The sequence below is a fragment of the Nannobrachium achirus genome (genome assembly GCF_963921795.1).
Source record: "Nannobrachium achirus genome assembly, chromosome: 8".
Taxonomy (NCBI): Eukaryota; Metazoa; Chordata; class Actinopteri; order Myctophiformes; family Myctophidae; genus Nannobrachium; species Nannobrachium achirus.
In genome coordinates, this window is record NC_137817.1 from 11,977,331 (window position 1) to 11,999,399 (window position 22,069).

Consider the following 22,069-nt stretch of genomic DNA (forward strand, 5'->3'; position numbering starts at 1 on the left):
CTATTTTTGGCATGTGACACCGCGGAGCGCTGGAGCATGAATGAGGCTTTACTGAACCAAATACTATGATACTAATCCAAGCATGGTCACCCTAATTCCTGTTTCATTGCTCACTTCAGTTTGTACAGTTTGAAAGCTTTCAAGTCATCACAACCCATTTTGACCCAGAGCAAAATATCAGATGTACAAAGATGCAAATGCGGACATGGAACAGAGGTAAGCGCCATTCCAACTATAACTATCTTTCACCATTGTTTTTTTTTATTTTTTTTTATAGTTGGTGTGAACAATGCCATCCTCTTGGCTTAGAACGATTTTAAAACTATATTCTTTATAGATATAGTGCTCAGTGTGAATGGCCCTTTAGTCTTTGAAACACTATGGCACATCACTTAACTTCAAGAAAGTTACGCTGGCCTACAAGGCCTCAGCCCCATCACTGACGGGATAGATACACAACATCTCCAGCACGGCGCTGAAAACATACTATACAATCAATAATTGTTAAGACACCTCTGACGTTAAGCCAATCAGAGCCATTCAGCTGCATATGAAATAACCTGATGTGTGCTAATGAACTGCAGTCAACCAGAAAAAAGGCTACGGTTTCAGACCATCGCTGCTTGGTTGGTCAATGAATGGATGACAACAATACATGACAAGCACACCGGCTAGGACCAGCCAATGAAAATAATCCTTTTTCATAAATCAAACTCATTCAGTGCTCCCCCCGTGCTGCACTGTGTGTCAGATAGTATTGTGAGAAAAAATGATAGGTCTGTCAATCAGGTGTCCTTATGACCCATAAGTGTAACTTGTTGCCGGGGGACGTCTCCTGCATCACTCCTCTCTTCCCTGGGACGCGATGGGACCGCCTCATAAGGGGGTGGGGGGTGCTCTGGACTTTGACTGGGTTGGCGGGGGCGGCGACTAGTGTCCGATTGGTTGCCGACGGGTGACTGATGGCTGCCGGGGGACTCCTGAGCCAATAGTAGCTGAGTCGGACCGGGTGCGGAGCAGGGGGAAAGGCGTTGGCCCCAGCTGCCGTAGACGGCCTCCTCGTAGGAGGGGAGAGAGACAGGAAGAAGACCGTCCACCATCAGGTCCATCTGGTCTGATGAGCGACGACTGCCGGGAGAGAGGAGAAGAGGGAGGAGGTGACGCAAGATGATAAAGAGAGGGACAGAGAGACAAAGAGAGCAAGACAGAGTGGGGAGGGTGTAACAGAGAGTGAGGAACATTAGCTATTGGCCAACTGGCCTGACCTGAACCCCACAGAGAATCTGTGTGTCAAGAAAGAGGAAGATGAGAGACACCACACAGATGAGCTTAAAGGACCAGGTCACCTCTGGGACAACCAGATCTTATTTTATTGTTGTGTGGGACACGATCAACACAATCCTGAGTAATTTTTTGTGTTCAATCTGTGTTTTTAGATATTTTAGTATTTCAGCCGATTTCAGCATGCTACAACTGGTCATATGATGCAAAATGCATCATATGACCAGTTGTAGCATGCTGAAATACCAACATATCTAAAAACACAGATTGAACACAAACAAATATTCAGGATTGTGTTGATCGTGTCCCACACAACAATAAAATAAGACCTGGTTGTCCCAGAGGTGACCTGGTCCTTTAAGGCCTCTATCTAGCAAACCAGGGCTTCCATAACACCTCAGCAGTACCACAGTCTGACCACCTTCAAACGTTTACACAATATTATTATTATTTTATTTTTTTGATGGATCTGTAGTTTAACGTCAGAGATTCATAGGAAAGCCATGCCATTATTAGAGGCGGTCCACAATTTTATCCAAACAATGATTCAGTTCCTCCATCAGTGTGTATACAAATCATTCTCTCTCTCTCTCTCCACTGTCAGAGATGTTTCAGATGATTCAGATGTTTATCTTGGTCCTCACAACCTGTCATCACACATTAGCTCTCAAGCTGGGCAGAAGCCACAAGAGATTCAGACAAATGTAGTCCCGATCATTTACTCTAAGTCTAATGACTCGTATTTGAGCTATTTAAAAGTTTATAACTTTTGAAAATTTGAATCAAGGGCAAGACTGAGAGCAGCACAATCTTAAAGCGAGTTGACATTCAGAGTTATGCAGGGCTGAAACCTGGGTTTCAATGGTGATCGATGCTGTTGTCTTGCCATATTACAAAGGCTTAAGTACATACCGTAAGTCGTACGGTGGTATGGCACGATCTACAAGTTCACAACGCGCATAGTATAAATTAAGCATGTAGAATTTCTTTTGGCCATTTTGACCGTAATGACATGACAAAACAGGGATGATAATATGATTAAGAAGTCTAACAAGGCACTCCTCTGATGTGTGATTGGCGGTGTGCGAGAGCCAACCTCATGCTCTTACCTGTGTGAGTGGCATGGGTAGAGGCGGGACTTGATGACCATGCAGGCGGTGGTGGTGAGGAGGAAGATGGACACGCCCACTGCTGTAGTGGCAACACTGGGCAGGGAGTTGGCCGCCCTGTCCTCATGGTTCACGTTCATGTTGTGTTTATCTGAGGGGCAGAATAAGGCCATCATTGGCACCATGCCACTGACACAGTTACACAGAATGCTATGTGTGACTCTCTGTGTGGTGCAAGTCAAAGCAGAGCACCAATAGCTTAAAGATGAGAGAAGCGTGCTTGCCTTGCAGCTACAAAGTTCTGGGTTTAAATCCCCTTGGTGAGGAGATAGAAAACTGTCAAGGTGACCTTTTGGCAAGGCACATAAAGCACACGTGTTCCAGTGCAGCTGCTGAGACCTCAGGGAGGATATACTGTAAGTTTTCTTTATTTTGCCAAGTTCATTTACACATACTGTAGTACCCAACATTAGTCCTCTGCATTAAACAATCCCAATTATTAGGAGCAGTGGGCAGTAATTCTGCAAATTAATACTCATGGACCAACGTCCACTGGTCTCTAATAAGCCTGTATTTTGGTGTGGGAGGAAAGTGGACTGTATACCTGAAGGAAACCCACATGAATACAGGGATAATCCCTCAAAGTGCCCCTCCGGGTTTGAACCCATGGCCTTCTTGTTTTGAGACAACAGAGCCAACCTCTGAGCCATGCAAAAGTGCTGTTGCGCACACTCTGAACTATTTTTGGTTCGAAAGCTAAGTGGGTCAAGGCCTTTTCACCATTAACGTTAAAATTTTGATTTCTGAGGTGTCTTGGTGGATAAGCCATAAAGCATGACCATGAACTAGCAGTGTTAACGTTGTGAATCTGTGTCACAAGATTCTACCAGAGCTTTGAAGTATGTCAGGATTTTCTTTTTATAGAAAAAAATAATTCACAAGCCCAATTCACAATACCAGAACTGTTTTGCTCTACTTGTGTACCCCAAATGTACCTAAAACCAAGTGGAACGTGCCATTACATGCACCGAAAGGATGTGGAATTAATTATAGACACAATCTATTAAAAAAGGTTTCTATCCAATTCTGTGGTTTGTCTATGCTCCGACGGCACAGCAGTAGATTTCCATGAGGCTCCAGTGATGGCGGAGAGCTTTCAAGGTTATTATGGTGTAGCCCACTTCCTCTTTCGAAGCTCTAACTTCCTGTGAAACATGTCAGTCTGCGTCTTGAGAGAGGAAGTCAGAAATTGGGCTATGATTGATAACGTTGCTGTCAGAGCAAAAACCTCATATCTCCATATTTCAAAGTTTTGCTTGTTTCTTCTTTATATTATTTTTATTTATTTAGTAAATTAATGCCCCAATTCATCATACTAGTGTCACAGAAATGTACCAAAATGTTGTCATGATCTGCTATTTTTTAAATGTCTTTAAATTTCAGTGGGTGTTATAAATATTTAATTAAACAATGAACAGTAACAAGAGTTTGTGGCAATATAATAATGATTTAATAATAACTACATTGTATCCATGGGAACACAGGTTATTTTTTTCAATTTCATGAAAAGGTTTTGGACGACAATAGAAGGTTTCCACGACAATAAGAAATGAAAATAAGAAAGGCATTAACCTTTAACTGTAGGGTGCCCATGTGTCAGATTTTGTATTAAGTAGATCAGCTGATACAAAAAAGGAGCATATTATTTCAAACACAGTGTGACACACACACACGTGCAGACCATATACCACTGTAAACAGTCACTGAGGCGGACTTTGCCCCCTCTGTTATCAGGACATATTTATTGTCAATATACTGTAGCTATGGAATGAGGAAATGCATAGGACTATTAAGGGTGTGTGTGTGTGTGTGTGTGTGTGTGTGTGTGTGTGTGTGTGTGTGTGTGTGTGTGTGTGTGTGTGTGTGTGTGTGTGTGTGTGTGTGTGTGTGTGTGCGTGCGTGCGTGCGTGCATGTTCTTGTTTTACAAAAGTAGGTCAATAGATAAAGTGTCTTTTGTTGTAAAAGGAAATGGAGTTGTTGGCCTAGCTCTTAATGAATGCTGGGGTTTAATCATGTATTACTTAACAGTAAAATCCTCAGTGTTAACTCTGAGAGTGTACCTACATCAATGTGGGTCAATTTCTGCACTCTCTGATTTAAATTAAGACAGATGATTTTGCAGGTAGGAAACCCCCTGCACTCAGGTGTCTGACCGCTTGGGCAGCAATCAGCTGGGTGATGCTGAAAACTGAATTTCTCCCCTGGCACTGGGACCAAATAGGTGTAATTAGTGTGAAATGCACAAATTAAAATTGTACCAAATATGGAGATGACTGACATCATACATGCCTGACGTCATAGACCACATGAGATTGAGACAGTATGTCCATATATGGGCATTCCAAGATATGGGCTTAATATTGATGACATCAGGGATCTCCATACATGGGATAAAAGGGACAAGGACGGAATGGTTAGAACCGCTCAAATATGGACTAAGGACTGACAGTACAGAGATATCCATATATGGGCATGAAAGGGATTGAAAGACGGAATACATTTCCCAGCAGATTCCTTGTGACAGTGACTCGCGTCAGGGAAACCACACTTGCATTTTCCCAGAATTGTATCTTTAGTAGTAGCTGTCTACTGGCTGCATGCTCTCATTAGATGGAAGGAGCTATGTCATCATAAGATGATGAATCAGCATGAACAAAGCTGTCATGAGTCAGTTGATAAATGATTAGCCTATGTGCAATAATAACAGTCTACAGTATGAATGCCTGATGCTGGGAAATGGTTATTGTGTCTAGGAACAAGTCCGTTGAGGGACTGAAACCAAAACACTCTGTGATAGACTCTTATCCAAAGTCCATTACAGTACAGTAATGTACTTCTGTGGGTGTTCTACAGACACCAAAAACAACTCAATTGAGAAAATGACTCATTTTGGCTCATTGAGGAAATGTTAACCGCACAGTTAAATCATGAATGGAATCTAACTTCCCCTCCTGCGTTCTCCACTGGATGTTGCTATCACTATCACTATACGAGAGAGTGTTTTCTGCTGGTGATTCAGTCAGAGTGTATCAAAGGGTGCGTTCGTAAATGCGCACCGGGTGTGGTAGAGCGCTCGTTTTATGGTTAGATGTCACAGTTATTGTCCACGACATTGCAAGCGGCGCGAAGGCCAGCGGACCTTGGTCCTGCTCTTCGCGCCCGAGCGCCGCAGGCGCGAGTGCCCGCCGTGGTGAATGCAATCGTTATATTTATGCCCAGGCCGTAAGGCCTGGGCAAGCCCACGATAAACGCCCGCGCAGTCCAAGTGACCACAGCCGAGCGCTCCAGACCTCCGCTCCAGCCAATCACAAGCCGCGCCTTCTAATTTATGTAACCCCGTCTCCTACGGTAGGAATACTCGCCACCCGGTGCGCATTTCCGAACGCACCCTTTGATACACTCGGACTGAAACACCAGAGGAAAACACCATCCCATCACTATACAGTACCTTACCAGCCTCACAAATCTATAGTTGTGCAGATGCCATTTTATTTTATTTTACTTTTATGTTATTCTGTTTTGCAATAACTATTCGCACTACTTTATTTTTTCTTTAATATGACTATTTTGATATTACTGTATTTGTATTTTTGTCCTGCAAAGTTGCACATGTCCAAAAAACAAACAAAAAAACATGAACCTATAATTCAAGGTTTCTATAATGGCAGCATTAATTTGCAAATACATATATTTCCGAGCAAAAACACTGACGAGGGAGTGAAGGAGAAACAGTTTGTAGGGAATCTTGGACTACGGTAGGATATTTATAGCAGAGCTGGGATGTTCTCAAACCCTTGTCTGGACACTGACTGACTGACTACCTTTGATGATGAACTCTACATAGCTTAATAATTACCATTAGTGTGGCTTCAGACCAGACAGTGTTTCATTATCAATGATGTCACAGCTCATACTAAGTATGTCACAGTCTGGGGGTCTGTTTCCAATCAACTCAAGTTTCAAAAGCAACTTTAATTAAAGCTGCCACCTGTCCCTTTCACCACTATGACTAGTGGAAGAATATACAGTATAACACAACACTCTCCTGACTTCAAAGCCTCCCAACAAATCTGTTTCCTATTTTAACCACCTTCCCATTCAGTTACTGTATATCTAGTTCATATAGTGAGCTCCCTTGCTGAGGCCGGGACACTCAGCAATCTGGGAAGGAGATTAAACAACATGCCTGGCACAAGCTCTCTACTCAAACCTTTAGGTCAACGGTGTCTTATTTATAATTTGTCACAAAACATTGTCACTCGTTCTCACAAGCTCACAAGGCCTCTCACATGCTCACAAGGCCTTGCGTTGCGAGGTGTTGTGAGCATGTAGATCTGCTATTTTCACAATAAAACCGTGTTATACAAAATGTAATGCCTCAACTCTTTGTGATTGTCAGGGTGGGGGGTCCCTAGTTACAATATGATTATTTGGGGCGGTCGCTGCCTGAAAAGGTTGAGAACCACTGGTCTACCTGCTCACCTTTTAGCGGCACACATGCTGGTACGGATGGCATCCATTTCCCGTGTCGGCACCTGGAGCTGCGGGTCTTGCTGGGGATGTAGAAGCCTGGTTCACAGAAGTAGTGCACAGAGCTCTTCTGGGGGAAGCCTCGGCACGGCGACGGCTCACAGCGGAACCAGCCGTGTTCTGGCATCACAGGATGGCTGCAGTTCCCCTGTCTGCCTGAGGAGACAGCAGAGAGGCATTGGTTCGAGGCTATAATTTAAGCCAAGGCACTGTTTCCCAAACAGTGACAGTGGGTCAGGAGGACCCATCTTTGCACAGCTGCTTGCCGAATTGAGCCCTTTGCCCGCTGCTGAAAGACTGTCCGAAAAAGTTGGGTTGTAAATAATTCTCAACTTTGGCTCCTACAAAGTATCCCAGAACAGTTTGGTTGGAAGTAATTGAGAGGTGTCAAGACATCTTTATGAACACATTAGTGAGGAAAGCTATTGGAAAAGCTATTGCAGATGGCTAAAAGAGTTTACATAATAATATTTGGTAAAACATTTATTATATTGTAAAGGCAGCACTCATTTGCATACCAGTATGCCACAGGTACATGATGTGATCACTTTAAGAATAGTTTAAATTGTGATCCTTGACCCTCAAAACATAGGTCTAGAAACCTTATTTGTTCAGTTAGGTGCAATATTGTCTGATTTACAGTAAAGACACAGGTTTCTATAATGGCGGCACTAATTTGCATATAAATGGTATATGGGAAATTTTGACACAGCTTATCATTTTGTAAAACATTTTTACAATCTAGAATAACTGATTATAAGTATATTCCCAGGGGGTGCATGAATACCCCCTTCTTCAGAGTTCGAGGAAAAGTAATTTTCTTTGAAGCTATACTTGTGTTTAAGCACTTCCCTGCTTTACACTAATTCGGTTACATACGCACAGCTAAGGTGAGGGGCTCAGCCTAACACGAATTACAACATGCATTAATACATACAATACCTACTGAGCCCCTGCTGCCCCATAAGGAGCGTTAGGCAATTAAAGTGTGTCAGTCTCAAAACAAAACAAACTGACCCATACCAGAGTTCAGACACAAGGAAAGGAAATGAAAGAGGCTTTCAAAACAAAGCTACTGATGGGAAAAATAATTACAAACCCCAGGCACAAAAACTTTATCTTCGGATATGCCAGGCTGATAAAGACAGTGGTCAGGAGTGAAAATGAAAGTACTGGCTATGGTTCCAAGTATGTCTATTCTGTATGATAAAGACAGTGGTCAGAATGAAAATGAAAGTACTGGCTATGGTTCCAAGTATGTCTATTCTGTATTTGAATGCTGGTTTCGTTTAGTAAATCTGCGAGAGCAGCATTCATTCACTCAGACTTCCTCTCTTCTTTGGAGATTCAACCTTCTGTTTGCAATGCAAATGTGGCATGTCTGAGGCTCTTGTCTTTATGCTCCCGGCTCCTCTACTAATCCCTTAGCTAGTGACCTGGACACGTACAGAGCAGGTCAAGGATGAAAGTGAGGGTGGAAAAACACTAGATTTATGTTCGAATGAACGAATGAAAAAGAAGGAACTGAAACCTATTCCACTACTGCCATTAAGTCGCTCTGCATATATACGCACTGAAATGCTTGAAATGTCCATTGCTCATAGCTGGCTGCCCTTGAGATTCATTGAAAAGTGGTCTTTGTGCAGAGGCCTGTTTGATTGTGTAAATGTGAGAGTGTAGAGGAGGTTGTACCTTCAGTGAGGCGTGGCAGGGCGGCCAGGAGAAGGAGTCCATATCTCAGACTGATGGGCGCACACAGCCATGGATGCAGGACCGGCGTAGACATCAAAACAGACTTCCTGATGGTACAACAGAGACAGAAACAGATGCTCTGTCAGCTATACAGAATACACACGAACACACATGTCTTGTACAGGCTGAACAGTGCACACACCACAGACAAGGGAGATGCGTACATCTTTATTTACAGGCTACAGCAAATGAAAGAGGAGGTTGTTGTTGCTAGAGGATACATACAAATACCTCACACCAACCACTTAAGCCCTAAATACAGTCGTATGACAAATAGCGAAAATGGCAGATCTAGAAGCAATACCCTATGTCTTCTGTGTATTTCTCTGCAGAATGTTGACTCTTGGTAAACATCAGATGTGTTGTTTTACGTCATTTTACGGCATACATTCTGTCAACATTTATTTTTTGCTATTTATATTACTGATCTCCTCACAAAAAAAACAATATGATATAGTTTGAAAATACACAGTTTCCTTTAACTCTGAAAGTGTAAAAACTGACCTGCGGTTCTATAAAGACTGAAGAGGAGATCCTTTGTTGCTGCTCTACATGCCAGCCGGCATAAAGGGCATAAGTAAGTAAGTAAGTAAGGTGATTTTGCAGTGTAGTCAGTCTATTTCATATATAGTTCTGATATGTTGTACACTCAGTCACCCTGCTGTGCTTTCACACATTCAGGGCAGTAGGACACAGCTGCAACAACAATACCAACAACAAACCAAAGGGCTGTGTGAAATAGTGGGGCCCTTGACACCACTTCAACACAGGGTCAAATGGGAACACTCGATATGAAAGCAGCACTAATCCAGACATTTTGTGCCAGGCTAGTGGGGCCTCCTGTACCATAATACAGCCAGCCCTACTTTTTGCTTTTCCACCGGTCAAATAACCGCATGCGGCAGAAAAATAGAGCCATAAGTTCAGTTTATTTTCTTTCTTCCTTTTTTGCAGCAACAGCAGCAGTGAGGACCGACTTTGGCAACACACAATTTCAGTAGTATATCGACCACATTTATATAGCGTTTCATTTCAGTTACATTTTAGATGCCGTTCAGTTCTTTCATATTCTCTTGTATTCTATTCAGTCAAACATGCCAAGACCTGTCGGTAGACTAGACTGGGACTGACCTCAACCTTTCACTCACCCAAAACATCTCACCTTCAACACTCCCAAAAACCTCTGCCCCAGAAGAGTTCTCCCAGAATGACTACAGCACACCGCTCAACCCAGAGTGATATTTCCTGTGCTCTGCCATTGGACCAGGTTGACTAGTCAGAATGGAAGCATGGATGCCACAGTGCTTTCAGAAAGTGTGAGAATGTGTGGGAGTGTTTTGATGCTCTACGATGTATGCATGCCATGCTTTAATGTCAAGAACTGCGATAGTCATCTCATAAGTGGTGGTGGGGAGGGTCCCCTGCCATTAACATGTGCCATACACCCACGCACAAACACACGCACGCACGCTAGTACCCAAGCATGCACGTTTTAATTTATGTCCACACAAAAGAAAATGTATACAAGGACAGAAATATTAGGGTGCAGCAAGGTTATATCCATAAAGTCAATGTGTCCCTCATCATGATACAACAAGCATGTCATGTCACCCAGCCCTCCACGGGCACCAGCAGCAGGGTCTATGCATGGCGGCTGACAATCATAGCATAGACCGCACTCTGCCAGCCCTACTGCCTCGTTTCTGGGAAAGTGGGCATCCCAAATTGCCAAAACTCGATCCCTCTAACAACCAGCCCGCGAGCATATCCCAGGCCGGACCACCAGAGCAAACAAAGTTCCTAATCCACTTGTGCACTGCCGCCGGTGTCAAAGCACTCTCCCAGCTTTTGTGTCCCTTTTACACTTCAGTTCAGTTAAATAAACACATATTACACACTCTTTCACACATGTCTGTTTGATGTGACCACAACCTGTGGGATGGAGGCACTGTATATTAGTCATTAGATCTCTCTGTGATATTAACATATACTTTCTGTCTTTCTGTAGCTGTGCTGATTGCCAAGCTGGGAATCTATATCCCATTCATTCAGTTGATTTGTAAAGGACCATACCAGTGTCAATGTATGTCATTGTCTATACTAGTCACAGGTTTGGACACGCAGGTTCACAAGTTTGTTATTCATATTTATGTATTTATTTTCCAGTGTTGAATAACTATTTTTTTTTACCCTGCACCCGAGCTAATGTTTACGATGTGCATACTGTATATATTTGTATTATTTATTCAGGAAAAGCTGACTAAGCACAAAATGCTCCTTTTCAGCAAAGTCCTGTCACTTCATATTGACAATTACACAAATCCACATCTTAAAAGACTGGTGTCCTGTACAACCACCACATATCTACAGTAGTCAGGAGCAGCGCTATACTGGGGAGTGGAAGATACTTTTGTACTTTTACTTTTGTATTTCTACACTGCAGTATTGATACTTTCACTTAAAGTAAAACATGTTTATCCTACTTATTCCACCACTGTTCGGGGGTTATGTTATGTACATTCCGCTCTAGAGCACTTCAATAGCCGTTGTTAGTTGGGGGGTGGGTGAGTGATTTTAATTCCCAAGGTAGTGATTTCCTGGTTCCGGGCCCTTTGACCTGGTTCTATGTTCATTATGAAATCAGAACAAGAAGTCAGAAAATGTAATATCTGCATGGACATTCCTTTGCTTTCTCATATTTTGTGTTGTTTAGAATTGTCATAACTTGTAACCAATTATGTATATTTGCTTTTGTAGAGCACCACTCATGATGGACCACATGAAACCTGAGAGCCATTATTTACATGTTTTATATGCTCTGTTTATGCAGGTATAGGGCCTATAGACTATGCCCCTCCTCTGTCCTATCTGCAGGTGCGGGACTTAGACCTACACCACAAAACATTTGACTGTATAGTAAAAGTCAAAATGCTTAATTGAATCACTGCATGTATTCAAGGGAGGGATCATATATTTAAGCTATAGAGTGTGACCCCATTCACCTGTCATCCCTGGCTGACCCTGCGTCCTCATTAGACAGAACTGCACATGCAGTTTATCCAGACCATGTGGACCCTCAAAGAGGAGAGTCAGAGTAGATTCACTGATCACCAGAATGAGATATCCCTGGTGGTTTAATCTATACTGTCCACAACTGAACCACGTGGACTGTTACTGAAGTCCAAAAGAAAATACTCTAGTAATAGTGTGATAGGACAATAAAGTTTAATCTGAAATCTGATTATGAATATCTCATCCCATTTACTGTATATCTAGCCTCGGGATCCAGGCATTTCATTCAAGAAATAAACTGTATATCATATAGATCACGCACCCATTTTATGTTCAACTCTTTGATGATAATCTAAACAAACAAAAATCAATGGCCCGTATGATGATCTAGTATGATGGTCCTCCTGGGTACTGGCCTAGACTAATACAATATATTGTTCCATGATTGATGTTTAGGGGAACCACGGACCTTTACATGCAATAGCCTGCTTTGCCAGGTAAAGTTAAGTAGGCTATCGTTGATTAGAATAGTCTACAACCTGCCAGCTGTGCTGGAGGTATGGAGAATAGCCAAAAAATCACATAGTCGGCAAACAGATTCATTCACCATCCATCTTCAGGGATCTGGAGAGCCGAGAGCGCGTCTCCGGAGAGCGCTGTTCTCATGCGTTTTAAATCGAATAGCAGCAGTCGATAGCTCATTATATAAAGCTTTAGTAGTCTAAAGACCGAGCCGAGGTGAAATTGTTACGAATTGAAAGCATCCATTCTTGACATAACAGATGTGTTATAGAAGGTTCATGTCATGAGACCGGCTATCTGCCCAGGTTGTAGTTGTAGGCGATATTATTAACAACAGTATGATCCCGAAGCCTATACGGACACTAAAACGTGGATTGAACATCCGATGACGAATGGGACGTGATCGATAGTCTAAATATGTATGAAATCATTTTAATCCAAAGAATAACACTAATATAATCGCTAGAGCATCTCTAGTCGTCAAATATTGTAGATTTGGGGCTACCACTTATACAATAAAGTTATTATATTAAAATGGTTCCCATTTGATGATCATTTAAAAATAATAGGCTATGCATACAAAAGATAAATGACTCACCTGATAAATGCTATGCTTCTTTACCAGCGTATAAAGCCAGATCAGACAATCCTCGTTTAGTCCTGGCAGAGACTGTAACCAAACCCCAACAATGAGGCTATTAAATGAATGGTTCACACAACAAGCAACAAGTGGAGGCTTTTTCCTCTCTGCTGCTTGACTCATTGATCAGCTGTTTGACAGTCTGTCACACCTCACTTGTCATTGGTGACCAGTGTTCATGAGCCCCGCCCACCGCTCCATTCCGTCATATTCTGGAAATTCCAATCTCTCTCTCTCTCTCGCTCGCTCTCTCCCCGCTGTAAAGCAGTGGTTCTCAACCTTTTCAAGCCGTGACCCCCAAAAGAATCATATTTTAACTGATTTATGGCTACTTTACTGGAGTATTTCCAGTTTTCAGTAACCTACTTTTACTTCTTTCTAAATCCACTACATCTCAGAGGCAAATATTAATTGTAGGCCTATTTTACTCCACTACAATTATTATTTAACACTTTTAAGGTCTTTGTATAGATGTATAATATTATAAAACATACATTAGCCTAGCCACTTCTTTATAGTCCTATTTTATACCTAGGCTATTTGCTTTGTTGATTTGTTTTATTTTGTATTTTACTCAAGTAGACCTACTTTTTGATGCCAATACCTTCATACTTTTATTCAAGTAGTCTACATTTTGAATTCCGGACTTCCTTTACTTGTAATTGATACTTAAATGTGAGTAGGCCTACTGTCTGTCTGTCTGTCTGTCTGTCTGTCTGTCTGTCGCTCCCTCTCTCACGCGCACACACACGTACGCGCGCGCACACACACACACACACACACACACACACGCACGCACGCACGCACGCATGCACAATTCACAGAACTAGGAGGCTGGAAGACTGGAACCCGGATTACATTGCACTGTAGTGCGATTGCTGTCGCTGACCGAGACAATAATGTGCATGTTGTCACACTCATAATAGCCGGGGGCCCAGGCCAGTGGCCTCGCCTATTTAACTACTTGATTTGTAAAAGTGTAGGTAGGCTATAAAAAAGGTTCCCAAATCCTGCTCACCATAAACAGTGAAGAGTTGCAGCCAGCTCAGCCCTATACACAGGCAGCCTGTAATCATCTTCTGCAGTAAGATGCTCCTAGCTTTCACATTAGATTGACTGAAGTGCCCTGTTGTTATTCTAGAGACTGGGCTTGAGTCTCTTAACATTATTGTATTATGCCCATGTCCAATTTGTCCATCATTGTAACAGTTAAATTATACCAATAGGTTTTATTTTATGTTCGGCTATGATCAGGGTTGTCAACATTGGACTGTCAGAATCCAGGAGATTTATTTTTGGGGGGTGCGCGGAACTCCCCAACCGGGATCTGGGGGGTCCTCTCCCCAAAACTTATTAATAGATATATTTTCCTGTGTTCTGTTGAATTTTGTGCATGTTTGATACATTTATCAGGCTTACTTTACTAGCATGTGTACAATTTCAGCCTAATATGCCAAATGTAGGTGTACAGATCTGATGACAGATGCAAAGTAAGACATCTTTAATAATGACGTCTCATCTGTAAGTCATTATTTAAGTGAATATCTATATGATCTTGCATGCATTGCCCCCACCCCTAAAGCGGGTCCTCCCCCAGAACATTTTTAACATAGTAGATTTAATCTCCTGTGTTCTGGTGAATTTTGTGCATGTTTGATACTTTTATCAGGCTAGCTTTACTAGCATCAAGCATGGGTACAATTTCAGCCTTAAAATGCCAAATGTTGGTGTACAGATTTGATGACTGAAGCAAAAGGACATCTTTAATAATGATTTCTCATCTTTAAGTCATTACTTAATTGAATATCTGTATGATCTTTCTTGCATGCATTGCCCCCACCCCTAAAGCGGGGGGTCTGGGGGTCCTCCCCCAGAAAACTTTTAACATAGTAGATGTCATTTCCTGTGTTCTGGTGAATTTTGGGAGTTTGATACAAAATCCAGGAGAAATCCAGGAGATTTGCCAATCCAGGAGACTCCCAGGAGAGGGGTTCAAAATCCAGGAGACTCCTGGGAAATCCAGGAGAGTTGACAGGCCTGGCTATGATAAGTAACAGGGTAGAGGATATTCTTAAGGAGTAAGAATATAGGAGTAGTTCACCCCCAAAATGACTTTTTTTCTATTGATTACCCATGCCATGGAGAGTAGAGTTCAATAATATTTTTTGGTTTTTGTCACATTCCTAAGACAAACATTTTATTCGAGTAAATTTACCCCCATTGATTCCGGATGGGGACCCGTTTCGAAACGGGTCCCCATCCGGAACGAATGGGGGTAAATTTTTCACATTTTTGTCTTAGGAATGTGACAAAAACCCAAAAATATTATTGAACTCTACTCTCCATGGCGTGACTAATCAATAGAAAAAATGTCATTTTGGGGGTGAACTACTCCTTTAAGTGTGTTTCAGCAAAACAAAAATGGAAACTAGTGTAATAGTATAATAATTCAGATGCAAAAATGTATTATAACAGAATAGTCTGTTCTGCTAATGACAAGGTGGCTGAGCAGTGACCATTAGTGTCGTGGGGGTGAGGGTGGGTCAGTTGTGATGCCCAACCAGTGGGGGTATCTGGTAGGTAGGGGCTGACAGCCAGGAGAAGCAGGTCACTAAGGTGACCCATGAATGAAGCTATAAGAAATACAGCTTGTAAAATAAAGCAGCATAGAGAACATTGTATATTATAAAAGTCATAATCATTCACAATATGCACCTAGGGTATAAATCATGCCCACACCAACATTTCCCGTCTCTCATATCTGTAGCAGATAATACTTTGTGAAGATTTGTGAAAAGTTTATCATCCCTTCAGCACTTCTTGATTTTGAACTTGACCTTGATATTTTCCCACACAAAAGTTAATTATCTCTTCTGTGCAGTGGGGTGAAAAGTTTCAAGAAAAGTTTCAAGTTTTCAAGAAAAAAGTTATTTTGATCATAATCACAATGACCTAAACCCTGATACTCTCCTGCAGGAGGTGTAATTACTCTCCATAATGTGCTGCCCTAAAAAGCCAAAGTGCAGCTATGCAAATAATCAAACTGATAAAAAGGCTTTAAGAGTTTCAATTGGCCAGCCATTTGGGTAATCAGTATATTATGTAATTATATTGCACTGTATCTGTTCATGATGAGGTAATTATTCATTCCTGAAAGTCATGAGGGCTGATTAGACATGGGGCGACAGTTGCTCACTTAAAATAGTCAGGTTGAGGTTAGTCTTATTTGTCACAGCCTATATTTATTACCATGAGAAATGTCACAGCTTGTCCACGTGTAGACGGTCGTGTACACATGTTTTTCGGTCTATGGGTTTGTCGCGCTGACATCATGCTCTGATGTCACTGTGATGTCCGGCACACTTGTCCACATATCTCTGAAGGTCACGCCTGACACTGTGGTTCCCCTGACATCACTGTGACATCATAGGTGATATCACAGGTGACATCACCTATGTAAAAGTCCATATATGGCTATTCCCCAGAATCCCTTTTATGCCCATATATGAAGATCCCTGATGTCATCGATATACAGTATATCACTGGCCAGATGGCCAAGACATGGCCCATATCTGTGTGGCTGGTTCAGTTAGGGATCTCCATGTATGGGCATAAAATATATTGTATGATGTGATGTTATGGGAACCACTAACAGAATCCCTTTTATGCCCATATATGGAGATCCCCGATGTCATCAATATTAAGCCCATATCTAACAGGACTTCATATGGGAATGCCCATATATGGAGGAAGACAGCCCATATCTGTGTGGCTGGTTCAGACAGGGATCTCCATGTATGGGCACAAAAAGGGATGTACTATAAGCAGTACATATATGGGTACCAGGGGTCTCCATATATGGGTAACTGGTCCGATATACACTGGCCAAGAATTGTCAAAACAGGTTGCATGTCGCCCTGAGGCGTCTTACTAGTCATAACAGTGTGTAAATGGCATTTGCTATATTGAGAACATGAGTCCGTTTAAAAAATATCCAGGCTGGTTTGAGTATTCAAAAAGTTGCTTGTTATGTTCCCTGTACAGACAAGATAGAATGGAACCCTGAATCTATTATAATGTATAGTCAGCTCCAGGGGTATCTACTAAAAGCTTCCTAGAAAACTATACTGAATTTGGAACTGACTTTGTGGATATGTATCCTTGTATAGAACATAGAAAATAAAATTAAAAAGCAAAGCACATGGTATCAAAAGGCTAATATTAATCAAGGTGGTCGGTAAACACAGAAACAATTCATACATTTTAGAAACAAATTGTATTTGCAAAAAGAGGAACATTTGCAAAGTGAAATCATCTTTTTTACAATATCAGTGAAATTTACAAAAGGAAAATGCTGTGGGTGTTGTAAAAACATCAGATACAAATCTGTCAATACTAAAACAGATTGATAAAATAACACAAGCAATAACACAAGAGAATAAATCAAAACCATAACAGTCAGTGTAGGAATAATTCTTTGTTGTACATAATTAGTTATTTTCTGTGTACAGATCATTGATCAACCACTGGAGACTCCCTCTGGACAGAGACTCTGGCTCAATAACCAGTAACCACCAGTCCTTGTTGACACCAACGTTAAACAGACAGTTCAGTTTTTTTGGTGAATTTTACTATTTTTGTCCTACTCACCCAGACACAGAAACTCACGGATCTATCAGAATTACCGGATGCCAAAAAGATCAAGTAGCAGCTGCTCTCAGAAGTAGGGCAATGCATCAATTAAGTTATCCAAAGACATACTACTAGTGTAACAAAACAACCCATTGCAATTTAGGCACAGTGTTGTAGACATTTGCTATTGCTCAAGCAGCGACATCAGATTAATATGAATGTATTTAGTAGAAAGTTCCAAATTATAATGTAAGGATCATATTAGGATTTTTTTTATCTAGCTATGCATGAGTAGCTAGATTAGATTCCATGAGTTTGTCTGACTCTAGGTAAGTAGGAAAAACAGTGGGGGAAAACAACTATGCGCTGTAGTAGAGTATTTCAAGAAGCAGGAACACTTAGCCAGAGATGCCTAAGCATTTTTACCTGCATGGTAAATGGGTCAGTTTCACTTAGGTGTTAAATTACTTACTGTACTGTGTCAAATGATTAGCAGTCTTTGTTTGCAGTCATATTCTGGCTAAATGATAAATTATGCCTCATGAAATACCCTCCCAATGCAAGGCATCGCGTGACTGAAAAACAATTTATCAATGGAAGTCAGTAGAAAGTAATCTTTGAGGCACTCAATAACAATGCAAACCCCTAGACCTGGGAACATTCAGTATTTGAAGTGATCTCAACTATATGAAAAACCTGAGGTACCATGTCTGCATTGTCCGGTATGTACAACTGCCACCCTTAACAAACATCAAATCAATATTTTTCAAATATCTGAGATGTGTTCAAGTAGGAATTTTGCCCAGGTCTTAAGCAGGTGTCTGACGCATCACTAAATAGTTATTTTGTTCTCGTTAACAGTCAGCGTAAAGTCATATTGGAATCAGTATCAACTAAGTAACTAATGTGAATGTTAAGGCAGAAACACACACACCCATGCACAAAAGTACAGCTAAGAACATGTATGCTCAGACCAACTTCTGAAAACTATCAAAAGTCTTCCCTGTCAGACATCCATTACAGTGTCAACAGGAATGTAAAGTCACCAGCAGAATGAACGTTTGCATTTTCACATTAGACATTAGTACTTGGAAAAGTTCATTACAAAATGATATTCACAATCGAAAAAAAACAGGGGAAAAAAAAACAGAAAAAGAAAAAAAAAAAAAACAGATGTGTACGATTAGTGTATTATTGACATCAGAATTAGGCTCACTATGGAATATTATTGCAGTTGTTAGCTTTGTTAAGGCCTTTGCTTAAAAAATAATAAATATATTTTATTTGTCCCCAAAGTGGTACAAATGGGTACGTTTGGAATGAAAAACTAAATTCTGTAGTGTTTGGGGTGAATAAAAATTAGATGACAAGGTATCTGTGCTTTATACGTGAAGGAAGGAATGCTAAGCAGCATATTGGTCATCAATCTTGCATTAGGGGGACAATGAATCTAGTGAATCTAAATAATAATTTAAAAAATAATTGATCTTCCATTTGGCAGCTTGCTTGTGATAAATTATTCTCTCCAATGTAAGATTTGGAAATTAGAAGTGCCTGATATGCAATAATAATCTCACAAAAACAGAAATATACTTAAAACTATTAGTGATTGTCATGAAGACGATCAGCATCAGAATCTGACGCTTTGATTTTTAAGTTTGAAAGAGTGACATGGGCTACATTTGTCTTAGATCTTCTCAAAACTGTCAAACAGTATCTGTTTATTTAGCTACAGCAGGACTTGCATCAACATCGTTCAACACATGGGGATAAGTTGGCGTTCCCTCAGGTGACCACATTTTAACGCCCCCAAACCAGGAACTTTAAATGAATATGCATGTTCACGCACCCACAGCACGCGTCGTGCATCATAGGCGTTGCATACAGGCAATGACTGACCGACACACGTTAGCGTTGAATTCAGATACTCAATGCTTCATGTTTTACTGATTGGTTAGGCGAGCATGTACACACATCAACAGAAGATGATAAAGTCTATGCAACCACTGTAAGCAACTGTTATAATTTTAATTGGACTATAGTAGTGAAAGTTGAGAACCAGGACATTTTAGTGTTTTTGAGTTTCAGCTTGAAACTGGAAGAATCTCGACCAAAATGGTCAACCTAGTTTCTCTTATGTTCTCTCCATGTTGAGAAGAAGCCAAGTGGATTTCAAGCTAGAATGTCTTCCCTTTCAATGTTTTATAAAGATCCATGGGGCTTTATTATATTTCTCTAAATAGTGTAGTGTGCTATAAGTACGACACAATGCAATTTCAATTTAGTGTTAAGTAAATTAACTGACTCCAAGTTGGACTGTCACTTTACCATGCAGGCACTCAACTATGAAACAGTAGTGCTCAATCACACCATGCAGAGATGAACCTATGCCTTGTTTGTGAACTGTGTCACGCACCGAAAATAGCAGATCTACAAGCTTATAATAAATCATGCTGCAATGTGTTTATCAGCTTGTAGATTGGCCATTTATGGTCAGGTGTGCAACACTGGTGTGGAACAAGTATGAATCACCCATAACTGTGTACACACTGTTAGAACTGCATTCTAGCCTAAAGGCCAGTCTGTACTGTGACTACAGATTAAGATGTATGCCAACTAGGTTTCAACCAGTACTGACTGTGAAGCCCTATCCACACCAATGGTTTGCAACGAGTTTCCAGAAATTGCAGTGGTCTGAATTGACCCGTTGCAGGTCGGCACAGTTTTGGGGATAATGTTGCAAGTGGTTGCAACTCGATGCGTTGCAAATCATTGGTGTGGTGTGGGCTGCGCTTAACATTCAAGTACCTCTACTCACAATAAATAGCTTCTAGGTTATCATTTACTTTCATACAGCAACTAAAAAACCATGTGCACTGCCTTTTTTGTACGAGCAGCTTATGAAAACACTAAAACTTGATGATAGAACATCACTGGCTGGATCACTGTTAACTGCAGGAGTCAACATAGCAACCAAGTCTATTTTTGATCAAGCACAGCTACCGATAACCTTGCTTGGTATAAACCCAATTGTATAAAACAGTGTGTGTGTGTGTGTGTGTGTGTGTGTGTGTGTGTGTGTGTGCGCGCGCGTGTATGTACCTGTATATAATACTCTGTGCTACTCTATATAATACTATACTATACTATATAATACTCTGTGCTACGCCTTGGACCCTTGGTTCACCGTCTTTGATTGCCGTCTGTCCTCATTAAGGATGATCAATTCTCTCTCAATTCCATCAAAACTGGAGGTGGATTAAAACTGTCCATTTTCATAAAGTGAAATGACATCCCTGGGCACACATTAGTGCTAGCTATTTGTATCCTTAGTGGAGATGTGCTACAGTACAGTATGTCTAAAGGGAAATATGCGTAGATGTGCTTGCATTTTTATAATTGGATTATAGTCAAGTGTGGTACTTTTAATTTCTACAAATATGTATAAAATAGTTTCTTGTTTTGTTTATATGAGCGCTGCCACTGGTAGCTTAGATTTTCTTTCACCATCCCCTTATGTAGGAATGCTAGAACAAATACTGCTGCAAGCGATGGATGTTTGCAGACATGGGTACAATTCAATGAATTCAATCTTTACATTTGTATTAACCTGCAGGGTACTGTACATGTATATTTAGTTCAAGTACGTTGTTGTTTATCACCGAGTAAAAAGGGATGCTTTATTGACTTTCAAATGTAGCTGTTGCCCGTTTAATCTGGCTTGTTCTGGTACGTTGATAAATGCTTTTTCAACAGGAGAACAGAAAGATTTCAGAGGAATGGAAACCGAAGTCTTGGATTTGAGGAAAGTAGTTGCATTTAAGATTATTTCACCGTGTGTGTGTAATTGAATATTACCCACTGCGGTCATTGCTACACTGTGCCACAGTAATGAAACAGTTTTTCCAGCTCGACAAGCTGCAGAGCAACTTTATATACTTTTCTGCAATTGACACCATCTGACCTGTCCTCGTGTGCTAATCCCCACCCATCTGGTACTCCAAACACATTAAAATCAAACACTAGGCATTATTTCCAAATACAATACAGCAGGGGGTCATGGCTAAAAAGCCACGTGTGCATTTTCATTGTATCAACACCTGTTGCCTGCAGTGGTCAATAGTTGATCTAGCCGCGACAATGTCTGTATTTTTAAAGTGTGTCTGTCTGTACGTTCACACAATCTGCAGCACAGAGGCGCACATGTGCACACATGGGACAGAGAGTAGATTTGGAAAGGTGCATTTATCCGCATGGTTTGGAATTTCCAAATTGTAGAAATGGTCTTGTGTTTCAACAACTATCAACAACTTCAATTGTGACAGCATGCAGGAAACTGAATTTGGATGTAGTTTAGAGTATTGGTTCCCAAACATTATAGCTCGAGACCCAAAAGAGAAATTAGAAGTTTGCCCGGGACGCAAACTACTGAAAATAGCAGATCTACAAGTTCACAACGCGTTGCGAGCTTGTGGATCTGCTATTTTCACTACTTTTCTTTTTTTTCCATGGAGATTAGATTTATTTTAT

General features: G+C 41.0%; 1 protein-coding gene across 1 annotated transcript; it reads right to left on the reverse strand.

The window, feature by feature from the left end:
• Positions 1–785: 785 nt before the first annotated feature.
• On the reverse strand, positions 786–7,129 carry LOC308289922 (sushi domain-containing protein 6; the record flags this gene model as incomplete). Its single annotated transcript, XM_080731703.1, has 3 exons — positions 6,934–7,129; positions 2,391–2,541; positions 786–1,128 (listed from the first exon to the last, which is right to left on the reverse strand). The coding sequence occupies exons 1-3, from the start codon at positions 7,106–7,108 to the stop codon at positions 786–788; spliced, it is 669 nt and encodes a 222-aa protein (XP_080587829.1). The 5' UTR covers positions 7,109–7,129.
• Between the last annotated feature and the right edge of the window lie 14,940 nt (positions 7,130–22,069).